The 20,819-nt window shown below is 43.6% G+C and overlaps 1 protein-coding gene across 1 annotated transcript in view; it reads right to left on the bottom strand.

Moving 5' to 3' along the window:
* The window catches only part of WWTR1 (WW domain containing transcription regulator 1), a 139,087-nt gene extending 120,035 nt beyond the window's left edge, over nucleotides 1–19,052 (bottom strand). Inside the window, exons 1-2 of the mRNA XM_045503307.1 lie at nucleotides 16,988–19,052; nucleotides 16,127–16,560 (exon numbers count right to left, since the gene is read on the bottom strand). Of these exons, the coding sequence (XP_045359263.1) occupies nucleotides 16,127–16,557 (431 nt within the window). The 5' untranslated portion in view covers nucleotides 16,558–16,560; nucleotides 16,988–19,052. The remainder of the gene's footprint in view (nucleotides 1–16,126; nucleotides 16,561–16,987) is intronic.
* Between the last annotated feature and the right edge of the window lie 1,767 nt (nucleotides 19,053–20,819).

The raw sequence follows: 20,819 nt of genomic DNA, 5'->3' as shown, positions 1-20,819 counted from the left end.
CTCAAGTTTAACTTTTTCATACTACAGATACCTAAACTTTTTTAAAAGCCAAAGTAAGAAAGCAATTATATGTGTAAAATACACTAGGGTGCAGCTTAACCTTTAAGTAGCTCATCCTTTCTCCGTTCCTGCCTTTCCTTCCTTCAAGTTTTTCTACAATATCTATTTATAGTTGGATTTTATGTTGACATGCACAAAAAGACAAGTACATGTTGAATGACATAATTACTTAAGAATTCGTATTTGCCAAGAGTTCTATTTGCATAGGCTAATATTTCACACAGTACATAAAGACCCATAAAAGTAGAAACAGTTGCACTAGAGAATGTGTCCTCAGAAAACAGAAGTACTTTTATAAGCAACACTGAAGTTCACTGCTTCTTTTATGATTCTTAATCCCACCCACTAACTTTACGTGTTTATACAAATCCCAAACCAGGTGCTCCCAAATTAGCAAAATGCAGCAGAATATAACCAAACCCAAACTGCAACTCAAACCAGTCTGATATAATCAAACATGTTCCATTTACCTTATATTGTGACGGGCCTCGGACATTTACCTGCATCAGATTTGGAATCCCCTTTGCCACGTATCAGAATCAATTCCCGCAAGTGGAGAAATAAAGATAGGAAAGATAAACGTTTATCTGAAACAACAGTTACATACTATTCTGAACCATAAATTTTTAACTGATACTCACCAAACATAATCTGCTATTTTTATGGCTGCAATTAAGTATGACGCATCCCAGCAATAACAGTCCTATGCACTACAAACTGTGACAAAGGCTTTACCACAGTCAGGATCGAAGACTAATTTTCCTCGTGGCAAGTGATTATCATATCAATTAGAGTCATATTTTTACCCAAGTCTTTGAACTTATCTCGGTTAGTTATGTAACACTGATTTCCAACCTTGTTTTAACAGGCTGTTTGAATAAGCAAATGTGTGGTCTTCCCATATAGCACGGGATCTATACAGGGAGAGAAACATGCTCTTTAGCAGGGACACTGTAACAGTCCTGTAGAGTTTATGGGAATTTGTGGGATGCCCCTTACCTAATTGAGGTGCTTGTTTTCTTCATTTTTCCCTCTTCAAAAACTAGACTATAGAGTTAGTACCCCAGGCCCCATCCCTTGCCCTACCCTGGGGAAAAAAAGAAGCCTCAGTGGAAAAACCATTCACTGAACATCTTTCAGTTCTCAACTTCCTAGATGTCTAAGAAACATGACACAGAATTAACCGTTCCTTTTTCTTGAAAGACAATTTCTTCCCTGGATTTTCTGCACTATTTTCTGCATTTCTGCCAACCTCTCTGGCTGGCTGTCTTTGTACCGAGTCAACCTGGACTTTTCTTCTCACCTGTTCAATCTGTAACCTCTCTCAGAGGGATCTCATCCACACCTAGATTAGAATAATTATATAAAAACTGTAAGCATAGGGGCGCCTGGGTGGCGCAGTCGGTTAAGCGTCCGACTTCAGCCAGGTCACGATCTCGCGGTCCGTGAGTTCGAGCCCCGCATCGGGCTCTGGGCTGATGGCTCAGAGCCTGGAGCCTGTTTCCGATTCTGTGTCTCCCTCTCTCTCTGCCCCTCCCCCGTTCATGCTCTGTCTCTCTCTGTCGCAAAAATAAATAAAAACGTTGAAGAAAAAAAAAAATTAAAAACTGTAAGTATATAATACATAATATAATTAGAGAGAGAGAGAGAGGTCTGAAAATACACATGTATCTCCCTTGGATATCTTAAATTCACCTCAAACTCAAGATTTTAACATTTTCCTCAGCCTCTTCCGAACTTACGCACTGCTTGTTACAATGAGGGCACTTCCGTTCATGCCATGGACAGCCAGCAACCTGCAAATCTTCCTTCTTGCCTCTTTTCCTCACTACCCTTATTTAATCCAACACCAAAGCCTGTCAAATTACCTCCTTAATATCCCTTACATGATTTCACTATCGCTCAAATGAGGCCACTTCTTCCCTTTGCTAGAACCACCAGAGCAACTTCCCAGTGACTAAATCACTTGTATGAGAACCTTCATTCTAGAGTGGAAGACTATTCATATCACTGCTCCTGAACTCTCAAACTGCAGTCAGAATGTCTACCCCCATTTCATCCCAGCAGGGCCCACAGAAGAAAGTGTTTGAAAACCTGATCGGTTTTGGAGCACCAAGGACACCGACTTCCAGAACCACACAAAGCTAAATCCCAGGCTCTGAACCACAGCAACCCCAAGCCTTTCACCCTGAGACCTCTCCATCAGGCATTACATCTAGTTCTCCATAATTTAATCCATATCTACACTCAGTCCTGAGGTTACATAAGGGTCGATAAGGAACAAGAAGCACCTAAGCTGTGCTTCCCCAAAACAACCAACCGCTGCCATTGTAAATGAAGTTGTGTCATGCGTAATAAAATCCCCGGAAGACGCACATGCAATTGTGAATAGTGGTCATAGCTGAAGAGTAAAACCAGTGGGTGTACTTTTACTTTTCACTTTATAGCCTTCAGTTCTGCTTAATACTATTGCTTTGGGAAAAAGCCAGCTTTTAAAAATAAACCTAAAAGAAAAATCAAGTCAATAAGAATTATGTCTGTTCATTTTAATTACATTTATCGTTTGCTCGCATTTTCTACTTTTTGATGGGTTATCAATTGCTTCTTCAAACCCTGAACTCTAGGCCACAAAATGCTTTTCATGGACAAACTGTTGAGAAAGACAAATATTCAGTATCTTACTGTTTGCAGAAAAGCCACCACAAAGCAATACATATTCTTACTAAATAACCCAGCACATGTATTCCTCTCATCACCACGTTTTGTACTGGGTCCGTAGCTGACATCGCTTGCAGGTAGAGTAGTCACAAGAAAGAGCAGGATTTGGGTTTACCTACAGCGTTCAGAACTGAAGTATATACCAAAGCGTATTTTTAAAACAATGAGCATAGGGGCCACAAAGACATAAAATATATTATGTACTAGAAAATAGATGGTATACATCCTTTCTGCCACAGAATTTGTCTTCATATTAAGACTCAATATTCAGGGGCACCTGGGTGGCTCAGTCCATTGAGTGTCTGGCTTTGGATCGGGTCATAATGTCATGGTACAGGCTCTGTGCTGACAGCTTAGAGCCTGGAGCCTGCTTCAGATTCTGTGTCTCCGTCTCCCTCTGCTCTCGTTCGTGCTGTCTCTCTCTCAAAAATAAACATTAAAAAAAAAATGTTTTTTTAAAAAGGCTCGATATTCAATCTTAGATTGATTCTTTTTGTTAAATTAATGAGAGGTATAATGAATTGACTATTTGGTTGATACATAAAAGGTAGTTCGTTTTAAGGATGGATGGAAAAATAAAATGATAAGTACATAAATGGATGGATGGATGAAGACAAAAAGGAAAAAATTAAAAGATGCGGATCAGCACCTTTCAAACGATCTGTGGAAAAAGATCAGTGTTTTTCTATTTTCAATCTGTCAAGACTAGTATGTGGTCCTATTGTGAGCGCCTTGTGTATAGCTTGGGCCACATGTGACTCATCACACAAACTTGGCACACCCAAACTACTGCTGTTCCATTAGACAATCCCACTGATCACGTGCTCAGATATCACAGCAGTATCATTTTGTTATACAAGTTTCTAAACACTCTGGACTTCTGTATCTAGCCTGTCCTGGGCCAGTTACATACATCTGCACACGAGTGTCAGTTCCCCAACCACCCTTTGAGGAGCACAGATACTTGATCAGCCACTTCAGGCTGCCATGCCATTCATTCTGATTGGTTGGGCATCCCTCTAACTGGCCAGTGCATCTGCCAGACCATGTATGCTCCTTGTATAAGAAGGGTGGGTGTAATGATTAATAGTTAGGATAGCGGATGCTAGATCAATTAGATAACAGACAAGCTAAGAAGATCATAAATTAGACAGGAGCCAGACTGCCGCTCTTTGCAGAAAGAGTATCTCTGGATAAAGTGTAAATAAACAATGGTTCTCTCTAAACCAGGGATCTGGGGAAGATCGGAAGAATTTATTTTTCCATTTTCATTCCTCCAGTAGTGTTTGGGCCTATATTATTTTTAAAATTAAAAAGAGAAAATCAGAAACAATCTAAATGTCCATCAATAAGGTATCAGTTAAAACAAATTGTACTACATCCGTACAATGGAATACTATGTGGTCCTTAAAGAAATAAAATAGAGTAACCATTTATGTACCAAAGAATAAATACCAAGATCTACCAAGTGAAAAAAGGTGCAGGTGAGCGTGTACAGTACATTACTATTTGCACCATACTGAAAATAGTCTAAGTGGACGTATATATATACACGCATGCTTATACCCACATAGAGTTTCTCTGGAAAGACAAAAGAAACCGGTGCTCTAGAGAAGGGACCAGAGGACTGGGGGAGGGTGAGACTCCTCACAGTATATGTTTGGGTACTGAATGCTTTTTTTTTTTTTTTTTTTGGTACTGAATTCTTTATCATTTACATGTATCTATTACCTATTTCAAAACTTTTGTTTTAAAGAAGTCATCTGAAAACATTTACACATGATTCAGTGTAGTGACTCAGCATGAAAAGGCTCTCAGTAGGCTTTACTAAGAGTTTAGGAAGGATGTGCCTGAGAGGAAGGCCCCCAGCTGCTCCATCCAGGCATCCTCAGGGGACCAGGGCCTAGCTGGGCTTCGGTGGGATAACTGTGCTACAAGAATCTCAATTTTCCTGTGCCCACTTGATCAGCCTCAGAGAAAGTGAGAAACTATCCAAAACCACAAGAGAGTATTCCAGGAGCAGCCAGACCCACAAGCTATTCAATTATAAGCAGAAATGGCAGATTCAGTGGGGGTGGGCCTGAGTCAAGGGTAGCCTCATAGCCTACTAACTTGGAAAGCAAAGATCACACACTACTGTGGCACAGCACAAACTAAATTGAGTAGATGGCTGATGGATACGTCTATGGATGGTCAGATGAACGGATGAACTGTAATGAAAGGCTCTACTGACTCTTTTAAATCAGTATAAAATCCTTAGTTCCTCAAACAACTGGGAAGATCTCAACAGAGGAGATAATGGTGGGGTCTTATGCTACAGTTAGATAAAGCTAGTATTCGAGTATCTCAAAATTAGGGGATGAGAAAATTGACATTTACTAGCAAAAGTCAATGTGCTCAATCTAGCTGAGTGAGGTTCCAAAGTCTCATCCACCAACCATCACTTACCTTTTAATCCAAGTCAGGCCAGACTTTTCTTGGTCTAAAAACACACCCTTGGCATTTCTGCCCCTGAACTTCTCTTCCTACCTCCTCTTTCCTAGAAGGCCTCTTTGCTCACCTACCCACTTTCTTCCCATTTTTCAAGGCCCACTTATGTCCAACCACCTTTACAGCCTTCTCTGAACACCCTCTCTTCATTCATCTTCCTCTCCGCTGCATCATAGTATGAGGAACTATGATTCTAAACTTTCGGTCCAAGGGGCACGGACAAGATGAAATTACACTCCTGAGCATGTTAGATTCCCATGAGGAATGCTAGTGTACAAGCTTGCAATGCAAATGGTCAGAAGAAAGCATTAAAGGATCCCCTCCTTATCAAGCACCTACCTATTTGATGGGCACTGTGCTCAAGTTATACAATGACAGGCAAGACAAATATCAATCCTGCCCTCACAGAGGTTATAGTGTAGTGAAAAAGAAAAACAATTAAATAGAAACATGGCAGTAGTTTTACGGCTAGAGAGACACAGGGCTATGGGAGAACAATAGCCAGAGGATCTAAACTAGTGTGTTGGGGAGGGCAGGCAGGGACACCTGGGTGGCTCAGTCAGTTAAGCCTTGGACTTCAGCTCAGGTCACGATCTCACGGTTCATGAGTTCAAGCCCTGCATTGGGCTCTCTGCTGTCAGCACAGAGCCCACTTTGGAACCTCTATCTCCCTCTCTCTGCCCCACCCCCATACACGTGTGTGTGTGTGTGTGTGTGTGTGTGTGTGTGTGTGTTCTCCTCTCTGTCTCTCTCTGTCTCTCTCTCAAAAAGAAATAAACATTTAAACAAATAAACAAACTAGCGTGAAAGGCTGTGAGTCCGGGAAAAACCTCCTGCAGGAGTAGCATCGAAGCCGGTGCCTGAAGGTAGCATAGGAGTCAACCAGGCAAAAAGCAGGAAAATAATGTTCCAGGCACAGGTAATAGATGATGCCAAGTTCCTACGGCCAAAGGGAGGACAGCCAATGGGAGAACTAGGAGACGTTGAGCACGGCTGCAAGTTTCAGACCTGTAACCATAATAGAAACGATTGCCCTATTATGACACACCTCCCAAGAGCTTCCACCACACGGAGAGCAGCTGCTCAAGGCTCTATCCCCACATAGGTCAGGAGGCAGCTCTTCAGCCTGGTTTCGTCTGTGTTCTCCTTGTCTCCCCAGCTAGACTGTCAGCTGCCTGAGGTCGGAAAACGTGCCACATATTTCTCCCCTTACAGCATACCGCAAGGAGCTAACACACAACAGAAGTTCAGTGATTTTTCATTGTCGATGCTGAAAAACAGCCAAAGATCCTTTCAGTGGCATGAAGGAAATGTCTTTGGAGATGGCACCCCCACCGCCCTCTCTACTGGGAACAATAAGAGTCATAAACTTTCAGCCGTGCTTACTATGCCAGCCACAGCATGAGGCACTTTACATATATTTCCCAACTGCACTTCATCCAATACTGCCAAGAAGTGAATATCATTTCTTCCTTTCGTATTTATCATCTGCTGTGCCAGGATGGAACATTAAATAAAAGCTAGAAGTTCAGGAAGGAGTGCATGCAAATAAAGAATAAGCTGAAGGAAATTTCGTGTGACCTAAGGATCTGCCATAATCCTACTTCTTATCCTGAGGCGATATGGAGAATTCTCAGTGAAGATTTTAGGAATTACTGTGTCAGTTCATCTCTAAAGAAAATAACCCAGGGGCGCCTGGCCAGCTCAGTGGGTTAAGCGGCCAACTTCAGCTCAGGTCATTATCTCACAGTCTGTGGGTTCGAGCCCCGCATTGGGCTCTGTGCTGATAGCTCAGAGCCTGGAGCCTGCTTTGGATTCTGTGTCTCCCTCTCTCTCTGCCCCTCCCTCGGCTCACGCTCTGTCTCCCTCTCTCTCTCTCTCTCTCAAAAATGAATAAACATTTAAAAAAAATTTTTTTTTAACAAAAAGAAAGAATATAACCCAAAACAAGAAAAACAAGCAGTTCTGAAGGAGCATCCATTTAGTAACATAAGCTCCAGGCTTCAGTTACTGAGCTATGGCTAAGAGATTTCCCCACACCCTACCACACCTACCCAAATCTACGACTCCAACTTTTTTTTTTTTTCTTTAAAGATTTTATTTTTAAGTAATCTCTACATCCAACTTGGGGCTCAAACTCACAACCCTGAGATCAAGAGCTGCATGCTCCACTAAGCTAGCCAGGCACCTGGCTTTACACACTTCTCTGCTTTCATTCTCCTCTACCATTTTTATAACTCCCCCTCCCCAATTTAAAAAGAAATATGTAGGCCATTTAGAACATACAGAAAGGTAGAAAGTAAACAAGAAAAATCATCCATCATTCCAGAAAGGACCACTGTAAAATAAACATTTTGGTATCTATTCTCCTAGCGGACACACACACATACCTTTGAAAGTAAAATCAGGATTATATTATCACAATGTACTGTATTTGTTGTTTTCTTGTGTTATATCCCACTTGTCTGATATTTAGGACTTATTTCCAAGTATTAATAATTAACCATTAAATCAAGACATAAAAATGAAAATATAATACATATCCACAAAGCACACTGGAAAACAAAACACTGTAACTTGATTCAAATATGAAACTCTCAACTATGAAAATAATGCAAGTCACAAAAAAGGTTTCCCAGAGTATAGTCTGTAAAACATTCCTGAGTGGATGGCAAGATGAAACTTGGAATAAAAATGTTCAAATCACATGAGTTTGTGAAATCCTGACTTAAACAAAAACAAACTGGTTTTTCTGATAAGTGACTTTGGAGTCCTTAATGTACACTGTAAAATTCCAAGAGAGGGATAGAGCATGCGACATATCCCAAACTTATTGGTCCAGGAAATCCCATGTTCACAAAGCATCTGAATGGACTAGGGTTCCAAAGAACACACTTTGGAAAACACTCCTCTACTGATATTTCAATGCACTAAAACATGCACAGTCCCCCTCAGACCAGTGGAAGGGCCATCCTCTCAGAATCTGCCCTTCTTTAGTAAGCCAATTACTTCAGTCCTCAGCCTTCCAAACCACCTTTCAAAAAAAAAAAAAAAAAAAAAAAATACATACCTTGGCTTGGTTGATTCTTTTACTTCTATCACCCTTTCCTGTGGTTAGATACATCATTGAAGGAGGAAATGATATATAAGGCTGTAATTCCTACAAGTCTTTTTTTTTTAATGTTTATTTATTTTTGAAAGAGAGAGAGAGAGTGTGGGAGGGAGGTTGTGGCGGGGGGGGGGGGGGGGGGGGGGGGGCGGTGAAGAGAGGAGAGGCAGAATCTGAAGCAGGCTCCAGGCTCTGAGCTGTCAGCACAGAGCCTGACAGGGGGCTTGAACTCAGCAACCATGAGATCACGACCTGAACAGATGTTGGCCACTTAACCGACTGAGCCACCCAGGCGCCCCTACAATTCCTACAAGTCTTAAGTCAACAGGTCAACAAACAAAAACTAAGACTCAGTACTGCCTCAAACCTCTACAGCAATTTCTCTCTCATCAATCTCTGCAATTATAAAGGCAAGGAGAAGCAACCTGGGTTTTTTTTTCCTTGCAACTACTGTACTAACATTATTTAATGAACCCTTTTAACAAGCCCTTCAAGTGTACCTGGATCCAGACATCAATTAGGTCACCCGCCCTCCCTGTCACATCTCTGTTCCCTGTAAAGTGATATGCATTTAATAATGGTGGAAAACTTGATAAGAATAAAATATAAGTAGGCACTGTAGTTATATTATCCATTGCTGGTTTGTTTTTCTCAACACCTCTCTCTCCAGCACCAAGAACTCCAAATTTGACCACCCAGACTGAGTTCAGAAACAAACTCTAATGCTCCATCCACCACTCTAGTTATCTGGTCACCAAGGACACCTAATTATAGGGTCTAATTATGGGCACCTAATTGGCATGAGGCATCACGGTGCAGGGGCATACAGGTTTTAGAATCACACAATTCTAATCCCATCCCCGCCACTCACCTGATATGTGACCCTAGGCCATTTACTCAACTTCATTGAGCCTCAGTTTCCTCAAAAACAAAATGAGGTAGTAATATGTACCTATTCACAGGGTCACTGTGAGGGTTAACAAAAAGTATATATGTGAAAGCACCTAGGATTATGAGAAAAAAAGTTTCTACACACACGTTGTGAGTGTGCTCCACAGGGAATTCTGATGTTGTGTCTCTGGAAAGCACGGACTCAGCTCCCTGCCTTGTCTGGCACCGAGCGGGCCATCAAATGTCACTTACCTCCCCTCCTCTTCTCTCTCCACTTCTTGATCCCTCCGCCACTCACATCTCCCACCTTAGACACAAAATGGCCCAAGTGGTAGCCATGAGCCAGATTCCAAAAAAAAGGAAAAGTAGACCCTCCTCAGAAGGGACTGGGTATCCTCCACCCAAGATGCTAAAGTAAAAGGGTACCCACGGTGGACATTCCCATTTAGGTTTCTTAACAGGAACACTGACTCCGTCTTATTTTAAATTTACAAACTTGACTTGCAGTTCCAGATCTAGGTTGTCGTCCACAGCCGTAACTATAACCAAGAGTCACAACCAGCTTAACCTATTGCCAAAGCTTCTGCATCTGATTTTGACCAGGTAGAGAGTGTATGTGTGTGGAGAGAGAGGAAATGGGAGGCAGGAACAAACTTGTCCTGAAAGCCTGCTAGATGCCAGACACTTCAAATATGTTATCTTATCTAGTCTTTCAAAATACCCCGAAATAGGTATTACTATTACTAATAGGTATTTAACACACAAGGTAACTGAGGCAGCTGGCAATATTTTTTTTTTTCAACGTTTATTTATTTTTGGGACAGAGAGAGACAGAGCATGAACGGGGGAGGGGCAGAGAGAGAGGGAGACACAGAATCGGAAACAGGCTCCAGGCTCCGAGCCATCAGCCCAGAGCCCGACGCGGGGCTCGAACTCACGGACCGTGAGATCGTGACCTGGCTGAAGTCGGACACTTAACCAACTGCGCCACCCAGGCGCCCCAGCTGGCAATATTTTTTTAAGGACAAAAGGCCCTTCATGAAAACAACTACATTATATTGCCATCCAAAGGTAAACAGAAAAAAACAAGCCAGAGTCAGTTCTTTTTTTTTCTATAATGTTTTTTTTAACATTTATTCAATTTTTGAGAGACAGAGAGAGATAGCATGAGGGGCAGAGAGAGAGGGAGACAAACTGTGAGATCATGACCTGAGCCAAAGTCGGACACTTAACCGACTGAGACACCCAGGTGCCCCCAGAGTCAGTTCTTCTTTAAAAAAATAAATTTAGGGGCACACACACAGTTGGTGAGTTTGAGTCCCACATCAGGCTCTGTGGTGACAGCTCAGAGCCTGGAGCCTGCTTTAGACTCTGTGTCTCCCACTCTTTCTGTCCCTCCCTGCTCATGCTCTGTCTCTTTCAAAAATAAAATAAAATTAAATTTTAAAAGAAAGAAAGAAAGAAAGAAAGAAAGAAAGAAAGAAAGAAAGAAAGAAAGGAAGGAAGGAAAGAAAAGAAAAGAAAGAAAGAAAGAAAGAAAGAAAGAAAGAAAGAAAGAAAGAAAGAAAGAAAGAAAGAAAGAAATTTAAAACAAGTTGTTTTTTTTAAGTTTGCTTATTCATGTTGGGGGGCGGGTTGAGAGAGAGAATAACAAACACGGATCACAATGTAAGCGCAGAGCCTGACACGGGACTGGATCCCACGAAATGTGAGATGATCACCTGAGCCAAAATCAAGAGTCGGGTGCTTAACTGACTAAGCAACCCGGGCACCCCTAAAACAAATTTTTAAATAAAGATTTTTGCTTATAAAGGATTTGAGGGGCGCCTGAGTCTCAGTCGATTGAGCCTCCGACTTCAGCTCAGGTCATGATCTCACATCTCGTGAGTTCAAGCCCCGCATGACACTCTGTGCTGACGGCTCAGAACCTGGAGCCTGCTTCGGATTCTGTGTCTCCCTCTCTCTCTGCCCCTAACCCGCTCACAGTCTGTCTCTGTCTCTGTCAAAAATAAATAAACATTTAAAAAAAAAAAAAAAAGGATTTGAAAATGTTACCTCCCACAAATATATATTTTTTTAATGTTTACTTAATTTTTTGAGAGAGAGAGACACAGAGTGTGAGCAGAAGAGGGTCAGAAAGAGAGCGAGACACAGAATCCGAAGCAGGCTCCAAGCTCTGAGCTGTTAGCGCAGTGCCTGATGCGGGGCTCGAATTCAGGAATGGTGAGATCAGACCTGAGCCCAAGTTGGACGCTTAACCGACTGAGCCACCCAGGCACCCCTAGTAAGTTACTCAAGCATGTACTCCAGCAAAATGAGGGCATAAACCAACAAAGAGGAGGACATGAGAAAAGGAAATACTACTTTCAGCCACAGAGAGAGGAAAAGAGAAGTCCCAAGATGACAGCTCTGTTGTAAGCCTAGAGAACAATCAGAATCCAGAATGGCACAGAAAGGTAAAAGAATCTGGGCATAAAATCTTAGGGAAACAAGACTTGATAGAACTGATGGGATTTAGAACCTAAAAAATTTTGAGAGGCAAATAATATATAAATATATAAAAAGGCAATTAGAACTACTTGAAAAAATGTTTAAGAAAGTCAAGGTCCAATTATGAAGAAACTAAAAGGTGATACAAATTTAAACAAGTGATGAAGAGTTTGATGAAAAGAAAGAATCCATTTGACCTTGGTGCTTCACATGTTCTCCTGTGACTGGCCAGGAATCCTGACACCAGACCCAATGTAACAAGTCTAACATTTAATCTTAATATAAAAGGCATTTAAATTATATTTACAGAAATGTATTAATGCAAATGTCTCTAGATTTTCAACTTTAATAATAATTTACGAATAAAAAGGTCAATTTAAGAGCAAAGCACAAAACTTTTATTGATTATGGGTTCAGGGCTTTGGGCTATTGAGGTGTGATCACAAAAAGAGAATGGTAAGACAGGTATCCCCCCAAACCTTCTTGACTTACATAATGGGGAGTCAAGAAACACTGTCAAAAATTGACAAAAAATAACAAAGGTGATCTAACAAACTAAAAACAATATAAATATCAAATTTAGGAGAGGAAAAAAATAGTTTAAGAAGCTAAATTCTCATTTTCAATCAGCAGTTAAAAGCTGATGATAAATCAAAAAAATTGTGGTAAAAGCACATCAGGGTTAAAGAGGTAACAATCTAAGAATTAAGTACAGAAACAGTTAAAAAAAGAAAAAAAACTAAAAGGCTCCTTCTGTGAGCCTTGAGGTGAAGGAAACCATTGTTTTTCAACAAAAGTCCTTCTGTACTATTGGATTTGTTACCAAGTGCATAGATCACTTTGACAAAAATAATTTTCTATGACACGTTTCAGAAAAGGCAAAACACTAAAATTATTACTAAAAATTGGGAGTGGCAGGCAAATGCTATAATTGAAATTGTATTTAAGAGCGAGGGTATAATATTTTTTCCTATAGAATGTTATTCAAATAAAATTTTTCTGTAAGAAGGTAAGGTTCAACTGAAGCCAAATTTTTTTCTTCTTTGTAATCCTCTACTTTCCGGTTTATGTGTAATAAACATGTATCCCATTTATAACCAGAACTTTCTTTAATTTTTAATGTGATCAGTGGTCAAAGTCAGTGTGCCTGGTGGCTAAGAGCCCAACACCTACACCCCCCAGGCCTGACTTATGAGCTTTAGAGGACAGTGGGAACAGTGCAGCAATTTTCAGAGGCTGTGTGTTTTAACATCAACATCTCCACTTTTACATGTGGCCCTAAAGAAACAACACAGGAAAGGTGTGACGGCTCAGGGAAGGTCCCCTTTAAGAGATAACAGAAAGTCATTACATCATATACCTAGGAACAATCTTACCTAAGTAAATGACAAAAAGCTTTTTAAAGCTTCTTAAAGTCCAGGCTTTGTTTCCCATAAAGCTCATTGTTCAGCAGGGGAAGTGACATGGGGGATAAAGGTGGGAGTGAGGAAAATGGAAAACTGCTCAGTAAGTAGAGGTCAACAGATCCAGTCCAGAGTCTGCCATTAAATAACCACGTGACTTTTCCAAAGTCATATGGTCACTTTCTAGCCAAAAAACAAAACAAAACAAAACAAAAAAACCTGGCCCTTATTATATCTAAATACTTCAATTTCTCATTTATAAAGGCGCTCTCTCTCTCTCAACTGATAATCAATAATAGGATGTTATTGGTAGCCCCATCTCATAGATGATGGAGCAAAACAGACTTTATGAAAATTCAGGGTCAGTTGTCACCGTTTTTCAAGCTTCTATTTAATCCGTCAAAATACGTTGCCTTTGGAGGCTACATAACAAAGTATGACATACAACATTTTAATGTACTCCATTGTTAAACACAGCCCACCCCCCCTCTAAATTCAGAGAACTCCTGGCAGATTTCTTATCTTGAAAGACAATAGTCATGATGACTTAATTTCTTAAATTCCCTTAGCTACCTGGCCAAATAGTTTCCAGGGGCCATATCAAATCACGCTAACCTATTCCCTCCACATTTTTTCAGCTGTGGTCTTCACTGACTATCCAAAGTGAAATGGAGATATGTTCCGCTTTGGGCTGTGAAGTGGCTGTAGTTGTGGGGGATGGACAAATGAATCAGAGGCAACTTTCTCTAAACCCAAAGCTAACTCCCTTTTTTACCCTAGTTTCAATCATTCAAAACGTGTGCATAAATTTTTTTGCTCTTTGGGGGGCTCTTTTTTACCTGGCTTTCCTCAGATATTAGGCAAGCCTAGCTCTTACTTCATATATTTAATAACCACAGTTATACTGATCATGTATTATATATTTGTGGTGTGCATATTTATAAACACAGCTTAAAAGTCATTTGAGACCAAAAAAGATCCCCCTAAATTACTGTAAATTATCGCACCTTTTTCTGTTTGTATTTATTACTAAATCCATTTCTATAAAAGTCACAATAAATATGCAAAACTGCATTTACCTAAGTAAACTTAATATAATATTATTTTAGAGCTTTATGTACCATAGAAATTAAGGTCATCCTTTAGAACAATACCATCACATTTAGAAAAATGTCGTGTTATTACATCACATGCTTGAATTCCACCAGCCATTCAGAAGCCAAAGCATTGAGTACAGGTCCACACTAATACTCAAAGACTGGGAGGAGGCCAGATGTGGAATAAAATGCCCATCAAGTCTGTTTCAGGACAAGTGCTTCTCAGCATCACACCAACCCCAGAAACAAAATTAAGAACTCCTCCTTGCACAAGATGTCAACAGGTTTGGGATGGGGAAGAATTGGTCACCAGGATGAGTCAGACTCGGCTATACTAAACTGCATCCACTACTGTATATTTGTTATCAGTGCCAACTGACAGCAATGAAAGTATCAAATGTGAACACCAAAGAAAGGCTTGATTATATATTTTTTAAATAGCACATAATGTCTTAGCATAACTTTTAAACTGAGGCTTCTCCATCAAATATGGGCTTTAAAATAAACTCTAAGGGGGTGCCTAAGTGCCTCAGTTGGTTAAGCGTCTAACTTCGGGTCAGGTCATGATCTCACGGTTTGTGGGTTCGAGACCCCGCGTCGAGCTCTGTGCTAACAGCTCAGAGCCTGGAGCCTGCTTTGGAGTCTGTGTCTCCCTCGCGGTCTCTGTCCCTCCTCTGCCTGGGCTCTCTCTCTCTCTCAAAAATGAATAAACATTAAAAAAAAATTAATAATAAAATAATAAAATAAAATAAAATAAAATAAAATAAAATAAAATAAAATAAAATAAAATAAAATAAAATAAATAAAAGCTAAGGCAAGTTCTAAGATGAGGAGTTTCCCTCCACGGCAGAGAACTGCCAACCAGTGCAAGGCAATCATGAATCAAGTGGACCAGCTGGCACAACCTCCATCTAGACCATCAATAGCCTGACCGGCCCCCCACCCTTGACCTCACTGGTTACATTTCAAGTTCCAACTTGATTTCTCTTCTGTAATAGAATTATCTTAGGGTACCATAATTGAAACAATCTTCTTCATGTCTGTGAATGTATTTTCCTGTACAGTCTAATTTGAATCTAATGTAAAAGTCATTACATCAAAAAGCCCTAACAATGTGGAAGGAAAGAAGAATGACAAAACAGGCTCCTGATTCGATGGTATTTTAGGTTACTAAGTGCGACACCATAAAACTCCTGACCCAATTTCCACACAATTGATTTTCCAGCCCACAACTACTTCACCACCGAGTTGCTCATTACATCACTGTGCTGTGTGGTCATTACATCACTCAGCTGGGAGCAATAAGGCCTATCAGGCAGTGTTCGCTTCTCTAGCTTGCTTTTCCCAAGAATGGAGAGACTGCAGACCACCTACACTCCCAAGAGTCCCCTTCTTTCCCAAGCCTCAGAAATTGTCTCGAATTTATTTCCGTGTCACATCCCAATGGACCAGGCTCGGGGGCATCTGACTTGGAGTGGACAGGTAAGGGTGTAAGGGTTTGTGCCCAGAAGTCTATATCAATATTCCAGATTCAGGGAAACCTATGTGTTTCAGGAGAATCACTCCAAAACTTTTTTTTTTCTCCTCTTACCTCTATGAGTTTCCAGGTCGGCAATCTCTTGGGACTTCCAGGACCCCGGAAGAACCTTTCCAGACTCTCTACTTCTGATCCTTTACCATTCCAACACCCAGAGACTCACTCCCTATTTCCAGTTTCCCTTATCTTTCGGAAAGAAACGTGTAAGGGCACACAGACAGAACACACACACACACACACACACACACACACACAAACGCAACGCACACCAACAAGCATGCGCACCCTGGGCACCGAGACTCTGTGCCCCCCTGGCTTCAAGCTGACTTACTTGAGGAAGTACCTCTGGCCAGTGGCCGTGAAGGTCATCTCCCAGCCCGGGGGCAGCGGCAGCTCGTCGGTCACATCGTAGGACTGCTGGCGGAGGTGCGCATGTTGCTGCGCTGGACTGCCTGCAGCCCCCGCGCCGGTGCCCAGCTGCAGGGACGCGGGCGACGAGTGCGAGCGGACGTGCTGGGCGCCGCTGGCTAGCCGGGGCCCAGGGTGGCCGCCGGACGAGTCGGTGCTCGATTGGCGCGAATGCGAGCCAGAGTCAGGCTCCTTGAAGAACGACTCGGGCAGGATCTTCTTCCGCCACGAGCTAGGCTTGGGGTTCATGACCGAGTTGAAGAGAGCTTCGAGGTCCGTGTCTAGGTCCTGCGTGACGTGGATCACTTGCTGCCCGGGTGGCGGGAGCGGAGGGGGCACCGAGGCCGGATTCATCTTCTGCAAGGAGAAAGGAGGGCAGATCAGCCTTTCATTTAAAGTCGGAGGAAGGGGTTCGGGGGCAGAATAGAAACAAAAGAAAAAGTGGAAACAGATAGGTGTCCGCCTCAAAATCCCAGACACTCAGCGGTAAGGCCAGCCGGATGGGGGAGGGGTCCCTCCAAGGCTGGAGAATTATGCAACTTTCTTGAAGCAAATAAGTTGCCGGGAGGAGTTGAAGAAGGAAAGGCGGGGGAGGGGGAGTAACTGCACTCAGGAGGTTGCTGCACTGCTGGTGGCAAAGGGCAGGTCGCAACTTTCCCCGGCAGGCAGCCCCCCCAAGGTTTAAACCCAAACCAGCTCCACGATGTCTCGACGCCGGAAGCCCGAGGAGCCCAGGCACCCCGGGGTGGAGCGGGGTGAGCGGGCGCGCTCCAGCGGGCTCTACCTGGGCGCGCAGCGAAGCCGAGTCTGGGCGTGCGGCAGCCGCCGTCCCGCCCGAACTCGCCGTCGGGCCTCAGTCGCTCGGGTGCGTCCCGAGCTCGCGGGGATGTAGCTGGGGCCCGGCTGGCAAATCCCGACTCGGAGCCTGGCAGCCGAGGGGCTTCGGCTCTCACATCCCCCGAACTGGCCTCAGGCGTTCGCGCCCCGCGAGAAGGAGGCGGAGGAGAAGCAGACAGCGCGGCCGCCGCGGCTCCCGGACTGTCCCATAAACAAAGTTTGGAGCGAACTCCCACTCCCAGAAAAGAGGCGGGCCCGAAAGTTGAGCTGTTGAATTATGCATGACCTTCAAGTCCTGAGCCTGCCTGCCTCCTCCCGTCCCTCCCCTTCCTTCTCCTCCACCGTCTCCTCCCCCACCCGGCTCCAGAAACCCCTGGGCGTGTTAGGTACTTTGCTGGGTAAGAGGAGACCGGTGCCCCCCACCCACTCCTCCCGGGCGCGCGGACCTCTCCCGCGGAGCCCTGGACCTGCATTCCTTTGAGTTTACTACGGACTTAGGGCGGGATCAAAGGGAAAGTGGCCTGCGCCTGTTTAATCAAGGACTTGTGGACCGAAACTAAGGCTGGGGGCGGCGGAGGGCACGCGAGTGAGCGGCCCAGGCCGAGGAAGGGCCGGTCCTGGGTGCCGCGCCCTCCCTTCCTGCGCCGCGGAGAGGCCTGGAGCGCGCAGAGCGCCGCACTGATCTGAGATTCTGCCTGAGGGCGGGCTCGGGTGCGCCCTGGCGCGGGGAGACAAGGCCAGCCTTTCCACGGGAGTCTGCTTAGCGCTTGTGACCATATTTGGTCTGGCGAGGAGGCATCTTGGCTGTTTGGCTTGCAGTTGTCTGCTAAAGCGCAGACGGTGCCCAGAAAGTGCCTCTGTCACTAGAGATGCGGATTCGTCAATGGGTGCGTTGTAAACAAACAACGTTCAATCCATTCATCCATCCTAAGTCTCCTCTACGGGTTACTCAGGTCACTAGAAATTGAAGAAGAAATCTGGTCAAAGCTGGGTGCTGGAAAGGGAGAGCAATCGCGCCCCCCTCCCCCGCGACATCCGCGCGGTTGTGGGAGGATTGGAATGTCCCTGACGCCCTCCAGAGAGCCTGGAGCCGGGATGGAACCCGAGCAGGTGGCTGGGAGTAGAGAGGGTGCGCCAGTGACCCGGAAAAAAACACCCACCCTCCCACCGACTGGATCTAGGAGAGGTGGAGACCCCCAGCCCCTAGATCTAGCCTGGCGAGACAACTGCGGGAAGTAGGAGGCGGCCTTGGCCTTCGGAGCAGCTCAATTCCTTCGTTCCCTAGTCCCCCCTCTCCGGGGTGGGGAAAGGGGGAGGCGGAAGCGGCTGCGAGGTAAGTCACGTTTCACAAAGCCCCTACCCCACCCCATTTGATTCAAACAGAAGTTTATGAAATAAATCAAATGAGGAAATATACATACAACCGGGACTTCGCAGTGGTTGGACTTAGGATTTCTTGACCTTAGGATGGTGCAAAAAGGATATACCTTCAAACTTTACGTAGAATTTTGAATTTTGATCTTTCCCCACCCAGGCTAGCGATAAGCAGTACCATCCTTTCCTGATGCTGGGCAGCAACAGCCACAGCTCCCGCTCAGCTCTGCCCTCAGAAGGATAAACAACTTACATCTGCAGCTATTCCGTAACCCTGTGAGAATTGTCATTCGCTTTCACACAGTCGTCAATAAGTTACTGGAGACATTCCACACTTTATTATACAATGGGCTTTGCGTGAGATGATTTTGCCCCGCTGCAGGCTAAGGTTAAGTGTTCTGAGCACATTTAAGATAGGTGAGGCTAAGTTATGATGTTTCCCCATTAAATGCATTTTCAACTTACGATATTTTCAATTTACAATGGATTTATCAGGACCTCAGCCTACCTAAATCAAAGAAGATATGTAAAACACTTTAAAGAGCACCTAGCCATCTGTAGACCTGCTTGTTAAATAAAATAGAATTGTATTAAGTGCAAGTATTGTACCTCGACATTTTTATAAGGGTGAAATAAAGTCAAAATCTGGAGTTGCCTTGAAGGAGAAAAGTTTACAGGAAATACAAGACCACCCCATAGTTTTGCCTTGGAGACAGGGGAATACTATATTTGGGGGCCATTCGCTGAATGGCTACTCCCTGTCACTGCCCACAGTAGAGCAGAGCCACCAAAATGAGGCACCCCTCACCCCATCATCTGCACTTGAAGGTGTGTTCCGATTCCAGACTCCCCACAGAGTGGGAAAAATCAGGGCTGCCTTAGAGAAAGATGGCCATGTGAGTCACCTTCAAAGATAAGCAGACAGAGCATAGCTCCTTTCAAGAGACTCGGGAGCCCCAGATCCTGTGTGGCTAAGTTCTCTGCCCATAGGACCAGCAGAAGGAAGGGGGAAGCTACCACAGGTCACTCTGTGGGAAACAGTATCTTTGCAAGCCATCATCAGAAGCCACCACAGTTATAACAATTGGGGCAATGAATTGTGGAACTAGAGGAAGTGACTAGGACCAAATGGTTACTAATGAGAAGCCACAAGGCTGACTTAATGATATAAGGATGGAAACTGAGTCCAGCCTTACTCCAGGAAGGTTCTCACCCAAGAAGGAAGGGCCTGCTTTGTAAAGGGTACCTGGCAGCTACCAGAGAAGAAGAAAATGCTAAGGGAGCCATGAGAATCAGCCAGTGAGAATCAGAGTTGGGATTGGATGGGTCTCCATTCCTTGCCAAGCTTTAAGAAATAGTGGAAGACAGAGAAGTAGATGCCTGAAATGGAAATTGCTCAGGCCAGAGGATAAGTCAAAGGGAAAACCCCCAGTTTTCAAATACCCTATATGATGTATAGTGGACAGTTGAAGACATTTGCTTCAGTCCTTCAAACCACAGCTTCAGATGACATAACATTTACAAGTACCTCGGATGTGTCAGGTACTACCAGATGAGGGGGCATGGTGTAGTGGCTACGTGTATAATCTCTGGAGCAAGATACCTGAGTTGCCTTGAACAAAATACTTGAGCTTTCTATTCCTGGGTTTCCTCCTTTGTAAATTAAGTAGAACCCACTTCACAGGGTTCTAGGTTAAAACATTTTATCCATTGACCCATGATAGAACACAAGTTTTGAAGTGCCTGGCTCTACTGTCAATATTGGGCAAGTAATTTAGCTTTACCTAGGTCACAGATTATTCATATACAAGTTGGAGATAATATTGTGGCAGTCCATGACACTGCTGCTTTTCAGTGGACCACCTTCCTGTTAGCCACACCCTTATGGAGTCCCTTCCAGCTTAAATCTGGACTAGGCCAGTGACTTGCCTTAACCAAAATAATACAGCACTAAATCTGGGCTAGTTCCCCCCACTGCACCCCACTCCATCCCCTGTCTTAACCCCTAAGAAGGTATCGAAGTTTCTATTTTTGTACTTTTGGGACACCTAAGTCACTAGGTAAGAAATCCAACTATCCCACTGGAGGGACCACATGGAGAGGCAAAGACCATGAGATACGTGGAAAGAGGGAGAAGTCTGAGCTAAGCCCAGCCCCTCACGGGCCCACCGGCTGACTGCAAACACCTTAGTGACCACCATCAGAATGAGTAAAAGAACCACAGAGCCCAGACAGGCCCAGACTGCAGATCTGTGAGTCAATAAAATGGATATTTGGTTTAAGCCATTAAATTTTGGATTTTTTTTTAATGCAGAATGAACATTCAAAGGATTAAATAAGAAAATGCAAAATGAAATTTTTAACACAAATTCTGTTACACACTAAAGCACTCAACAAATACTGGC

The sequence above is a fragment of the Leopardus geoffroyi genome, chromosome C2 (assembly GCF_018350155.1).
Source record: "Leopardus geoffroyi isolate Oge1 chromosome C2, O.geoffroyi_Oge1_pat1.0, whole genome shotgun sequence".
NCBI lineage: Eukaryota > Metazoa > Chordata > Mammalia > Carnivora > Felidae > Leopardus > Leopardus geoffroyi.
This window is presented reverse-complemented; position numbering and strand designations above follow the sequence as displayed.